General features: G+C 40.4%; 1 protein-coding gene across 2 annotated transcripts; it reads right to left on the bottom strand.

Moving 5' to 3' along the window:
* Positions 1–600: 600 nt before the first annotated feature.
* On the bottom strand, positions 601–5,776 carry cdca7b (cell division cycle associated 7b). 2 transcript variants are annotated; one of them, XM_029514655.1, is made up of 10 exons: positions 5,653–5,776; positions 4,134–4,268; positions 3,954–4,054; positions 3,436–3,694; positions 3,278–3,340; positions 2,882–3,067; positions 2,522–2,671; positions 2,294–2,443; positions 1,197–1,333; positions 601–1,029 (listed from the first exon to the last, which is right to left on the bottom strand). In XM_029514655.1, exons 1-10 carry the CDS (start codon positions 5,668–5,670, stop codon positions 1,008–1,010), a joined length of 1,221 nt encoding a protein of 406 aa, XP_029370515.1. In that variant the 5' UTR covers positions 5,671–5,776; the 3' UTR covers positions 601–1,007. The 2 variants fall into 2 exon arrangements, with proteins under 2 accessions (XP_029370515.1, XP_029370516.1); XM_029514656.1 differs by having other exon boundaries at positions 2,882–3,064.
* Positions 5,777–6,355: the final 579 nt, after the last annotated feature.

Below are 6,355 nucleotides of genomic sequence, written 5' to 3'. Positions count from 1 at the left end.
CTGTTTAATGACAGTTTAATCAAGAAAATATAGATACTGATTTCAGAGTACAGCGTTCATTGGTAGATATATAATGAAAAGGGACTATGTAAACGGTTATAACCTATTTGCAGGTTATGTGTACATTCACATAAGTCTTGAGTGTGCAGTCTAAGACTGACATCAGATAACTAAGACATTTGTCATGAGATAAAAGCTCCACTGGACAGCTGTGATAGAATTTTCTATTTCGCGCACATTTCATGACGACGATGCCTCACAGATCCACTAGCCCTAATTTGACCTCTGACGGGGCTTTCCCCCGAGGTGCCTGGTCATTATACCAGCTGACTGCTTCCCTGATCACCTCAGGAGTTAACAGCTGACCAAGATCTGACCCCACACAATAAGGACAGGACTTTAACGTACATTCATCTGCTAAATGCAACCTGTGAGAAAAAAAAAAAAAAAACGTTCCATGGACCTCCCCTATATGTACAATAAAGTGCTTGATTTATATTTTTTGCCTTTATAAAGACATAACCTGTGAGAAACACAGAACCGACAGCTAAAAACGTGTGAATGGATGTAATTAAAAAAAACATGGCAAATCAATTAGATAATGCCATTCTTTATTAAATTTTCCTAAAAAAAAACAAAAACTTGTTGGTATAAAATGGTTTGCATCCGTAACACAGAATTAACAACTTACATTTGTTCCAATGAACAACAGTACGAATACCAAGGAGCATTTACAACAAAAACTGAGTCTTGGCTTTAAAACGAAAGAAAAAACCTTTTATGTTCTGAAATCATAAATCAAGTTATATAAAACATATAAACAGTATATGTGCCTTAGGCCTTAAGGTGGTAAACTGAAAAACAAACATATTTTTGATTCTCTAGTTAGAAAAAGGTACTAAACTTAAAAATGTGCAGTAAAAGGGTTCTACAGTACTGTCAACACCAGAACCTCCTCCAGGTACAGGCTGTACAGCAGCTTCTCCTCTCTGGTCAAAACTCTGGATCTAATGAAGTTCCTTTTGAATACTATGACAGAGAAAAACAAGACAAGTTACATCTGCTGTCATCATACTTCTCAAGAAGGCTGCAGCTAATGATTATTGCCATGCTGGTCTGTTCCCTAACCTTGGTTTCAGGGATTTCCCATCCCAGCGTACAACTTTTAACTGCACAATGAGAACAAAATGGCTTACCTCTTCAGATACTCATGGACATTGTCATGGCCATTGTAACGAGCCAATCCCACCAGGATGCCAGTAGCACAGCGGCCCTCCTTCTTACGACACAGACTGCAGTTGCACATCCCTCTGCAGATGGGGCATGACCAAGTCTGTAAAGCAATTGTCTGAGTTTAATGTTCATTTAACATTCATCTCACCTGTCTCTAAAGCCTCAGGAAATAAACATTTGGCTGAAGAGAGTTCAGTTAGATTTATGAGATTTCGCCTCCCTCTTTTTTATATTTCCCGATAAGAGGCATTTCCCTGTAAAAACATTCCCATAGCTTCCAAACATATGGACACAAGACAACACAAGTACTGCATCAACAGAGACTGTGATAAAAGTAATTTAAAAAATACATCAAATGTGTTTTTTTTAATGTGCCAGTTTTGTCTAGCACAGCAGCTCCCCCTCCATTGTTCAGTTTCACTTGTTAACTGACCACTGAAAGACAAAGGTTCTGAGTGTTTTTAAACTCCAGCAATAATGGTATACACTAATGAAAACACACTGACAAAACAACTCTATGGCTTGGAGACATCTTAACCCGTCATGTCTCTAAATTTAATTTCCTTGTTTGCTTGTCTTCATCTATGTTGGCCCCCATTGCTTTAGTTGACCACAGCTTTCATTGAAAACAACACCAAATAAGAGAAACATCAATCTAAAACCGATCTAAAAATACCCGTTTTCTAATGAATTCAGGGGATTTGAAGAAAGAAAGAGTGAAAAAGTCAACAATTCAACAAAACACCATAAATAAAGAGATGTGCCACCTCTGCACCTTATGTATATATGTGCTCCTGTGTTTTATCTTGTTTTTTTTAATCTTATATTTGGTTGTGATCCCGTAGAGAAAGACTTTCTTTTTGTCTGTACTATGCTATAGTCATCGAGAAAATGACTATAAAGCCTGATGTGATTTGATTTGATGAAGAGCAAATCGCCAACTTTTTTTTTCTCTCTCAGGTCTCTTCAGTCTTGGAAGATCCTGCGGTCACCTCAAATTTACCAAACCCCCAGTGCAAGAATTGAAAATCAAAAGTTTAACACACGTATTAGCACTGACCGGGTCGAGCAGCACGGTCCGTACATCCTCTCCATAGCGATTCTTCAAGCACGGCCCACAGAACTGACCTTTGGCCCCGACACAGAAACCACTGCGACACACCGTCTTGGTGTCCAGAGTCTTCTGCCTGCATTGGTGACATGAGCTGCCCTGGATGACGAAAAACACCCATGAAGACAAAACACACAACAGACAGCACTAACAGGGATAAAGTCTAATGCGTCTCACGTTCTCTTTGTCCCAGATCTTGTCTTTGCTGCGGTAGGCTATGTTGTCCAGGTCCTCTTCAGTGATTTCTTCAACTGGCCTAATGTACTGGCTCCTCCTTGAGTTACTCTTCCTCTTTTTCTGTCTTTGACCTACATGTTCCTCATCCACCTAACCAAGGAGAGCAGGTACATTCAAATATAGAAAAATACATTTCTATGTAGGAATTTCAAGGTTTTTTTTTATGTTTTCTTTTACAATTTTAAAATTTACTAGATGTCTAACTGATGACTGCAATGGTGCATCTTCAGGGCACAAATTACTGAAGTGCTTTCAAAATTAAATGAAACCTGGCTGAAAAGAGTGCAGGGCAGATCAAACCTCCACTAGTCTCCTGATGTCTACAGTCCTGGGAGTTCTTTGGGTGACTGGTTCACTCTTCTCCTCCACCGCAAAGTTCTCAGGAGGACGGGCCTTACGAGATGGGTTCCTCCTCTCTGACCCCATCTCTGGTTCAAACTTGCGCTTCCGTGGTGTTGCTTTTTGCGGTATTTGCTTCTTCTTCTGCTAAAATAAAACAAAGATAGTGTTTATGAGTGAGAATGGGAAAAACAATGTCTAAAAAATTTACAATATATAATATAATACAAATATACAATATGCACTGTATAAATTCTATTTGCTTCTTTTAAGGGTGCTTGTTTTAGTCCACAAAATGAATGTTGTATGACCAGTGATTAATAATACCATGCTTGTGAAAAGGTGTTGTTTACTCACTTGAGGAGTGGTGTGCAGAGTCAGGTCAGCCATAGTGCTCAGATCAGCAAACAGTTTAGCCAGCTGCAAGACAAGCAGACCTGAATCTAAGGCGATCTGACCAAATTTGAGGACACAGATCACATCGATTTTCAGAACTACAGTAAAAGGATCATTACCATGGCCTTATTTTCCTGGATGTTTTTGTTTCGTTTCCTTAGACTCTGAGACAGAACCTCATCTTTCCCCCCCCCACCCCCTGGCTGCTCGTCGACCTCCTCCTCCTCTTCTTCTTCTTCCTCTTCTTCTTCTTCCTCCTCTCGGTTCTGCCTTTGCTGTCTTCTGGTTCTCCTTGAGGAAGTTGTTCCTTCAATAGGCTTTATCACACTTTTCTTCTGTGGTTCACGTTTGGGAGTAGACAGTCTTTTCATGGGAAACCTGAGGAACAAGTTTTATCAATGATTATTATTCAACCATTGAAGAATCAACGCTAATGTTAATGATCACTTGTTTAGATGAGCCATAAAGGCAATACACTGTAAACAGTCCAGTATTAGATCTTGACCCAATTAACTTTTTTAGGCCAAAAAAAAAAAAAAATATTGCACAAGGTGGTACAAGAACGAATGAGTTTTATCCACTATTTTTTTTTTATAACGCGTGCAATCCAGCATATCCAACAGCCCTTTAAACGCACCTCAGCGCTACTAAAAGACTCCTCCTCTTTGGTGGGGGAGCTTCCTCACCATCAGAATAGAAGCCTGTGTCCACATCGCTGTCCTCCTCTGAATCCGCCATCTGGAGAAATCCAAAACAATAAGACGAAGGCTGCAGCATCACACATTTTCATCAAATAATGCAGGAAAACACTTCATACCTTGGCCTTTAGCCGTTTGCTGTAACATTGTTTGTCCTCTTCTTCACTGAAACCTTCAAAGTCCTCTTCACTGTCTGACTGGCTGAACAGACGAGCCAGCTCAGCAGTGATGAACTTGGACTTGAAACGTGGAGACTGTTGAAACGTGGAGACATATTAGGCATGAACTAAAGTGGACCCGAGGAAATTATTAAATGTGTAAATGATTCATAAATTATGCATTATATGTAGGATATTGTTAAAAAGTCTGAATTTAATTCAGAAATACGTCGGTATTATTTGCGATTGAAAATAAATGAATATTTACACTCCTATGTACAATAATGAAGGCTCTACAGATATCAAAGAGACACAAAGAGCAGCACAGTCTAACCCTTTTGTTAGTCAGGACATAAAATGCCTGCTGTATAAAAGATGGATGAGGTATTAGACAAAGTTTTACACTTTACACCAGAGGGAGCACCACTCCATCAGTGAACACAGTTGGCCACTAAGTGAAAACTGTGTGAAGAATAAATTTAGCTTAGCTCTGTCACTACAGTAACTGCCCAGAGGCCTGCTTAGCTAACAAAGTCAATTTGTGTATTTGAGTTCATACTGCAGTGTACCAAAGTAAACACAAGGACATCCTTATCAGCACAGGCCTGTGCAAAATCCTCGGTTACAGCAGGACAGAGCCATTTGAGACCAATGAAGTGTAACAGTGGTGTGAAAAATGGACCTGACATTATTATTTCATCAGTGTTACCGCAGATTTCAATGCTGCCTCTATAACAAATAAATAAGACAGAAAGGATTTTAGCATATGGTTTGTTTTCATAAAATAAGAGATGGGCTGTGAATGGATGGATAAATACCTATGATAGCTTTGGGTTTGTTTTTGTTGTTTTTGTAAAAGGTGCTGTCCAGAGCATCACTGATACATAGAGCATAAAGAAATCCAATGATTCTAAAATTTTCTGTGGTGCTCTGTGCAAACTCCTCTTTATAAACAATTCTGTCAGGTTTGAAATGTGTTGAAATGGCCCTGGATGCACAGTCCCCCGGGCTGAGTATTACGTTAGTCTACATGACTTCATATGGAAAACTGAATATCTCAGCACCAGCCCTGTCAGCCTCGGGGCTGTTGGCCTCTGACCTCTGACCTCTGACCTAGATCGGACATCCTTCTCTATTTCTTTGACAAAACACCAAAGCTTCACTTTGACACAGCTCCGCCAACAACACGAAAAGTGAGCACTTTTGTGCGAACTGCACCACGTGTGAGCCCGCTGCCGAACCAGGTCCAGACAAAGACCCGGGTCCTGGAGAAGTCTCCATCGGGCTGGGCCAGGCCCGGTTGCCGTGGTAACAACGGTACAACCTGCACGAGCTCGCTGTTAATCGTCAGAGAGTCCGTCTCACTCTGACAATAGAGGGGACTCGGCTCCGCTAACAATGGTGCTCAGTTTCACTCCAAATGGCTTCGCTTCGACACACAAACGATGGCTACGTCTCAACGCGCTGCTCTGCCGCTTACCTTGGATGTGAGGGTCATGTTATCTCCGTTGTTGTGGTAGATTTCCAGTCCAACACAAAGTTTCGCCTTTCAACGTGAACACGAACGCGCTGAGGTGGATTTAAAAATTAACCGCTAGAGAGGCTCTGTGATTGTAAAGGAAGGGGTTTGACCCTTGGAGGGCCTGTGGTTAAATTTATAGTTAAGTCTAGTAATTGTAGTTTTATGAGGTCACTAACGACTGTTTTATGTAAATATTTAATTCATTAACATTTTTGAAGAAATCGCACCTTGTTTGTGTTTATTGGCATTCTCTCTTCTATGTCCCGACCCCCACATCTATTTTGGTACAATCCATACTTTCGCGCGAAAACGAGATGTGGGCGTGGTCACCCTGTGACGCAGGAGGTGCTCCTGCTCACGCTGTGGAAAATTACACTTTTGTTGTGGCGATTGTGTGAACTTGACATTGTGCTGCACACACAACAATGTGTGCACTACTATCAGTTTGAACAGACTTCCTGTAGTAGTATGAATGATACAATCACAAAAACACAGTGTGTGAAACACACTGCTGCAGGAATCACTTTGAAGGAGTACACAACTTATTCCTTTACTTCACTACAGTCTTTAATTTTAACTAAATTAAATTTGTTGTTTCCTTTATTGTGCTCTTTTTTTATTATTTTAGTTTTTCTCTAATCAAGATAAAAATCTTTTGACA

The sequence above is a fragment of the Echeneis naucrates genome, chromosome 11 (assembly GCF_900963305.1).
Source record: "Echeneis naucrates chromosome 11, fEcheNa1.1, whole genome shotgun sequence".
In the NCBI taxonomy this organism is placed as follows: domain Eukaryota; kingdom Metazoa; phylum Chordata; class Actinopteri; order Carangiformes; family Echeneidae; genus Echeneis; species Echeneis naucrates.
The sequence above is the reverse complement of the archived record's forward strand: the minus strand, read 5'-3'. Positions and strand labels throughout refer to the sequence as shown.

Excerpts from the sequence above, each read along its gene's own strand:
- cdca7b (XM_029514655.1), bottom strand. Across the intron at positions 1,334-2,293 it reads GGACCGTGCTGCTCGACCCG|ACTTGGTCATGCCCCATCTG; the intron begins GTCAGTGCTAAT and ends ATTGCTTTACAG. Across the intron at positions 1,030-1,196 it reads GTCCATGAGTATCTGAAGAG|TATTCAAAAGGAACTTCATT; the intron begins GTAAGCCATTTT and ends TCTCTGTCATAG.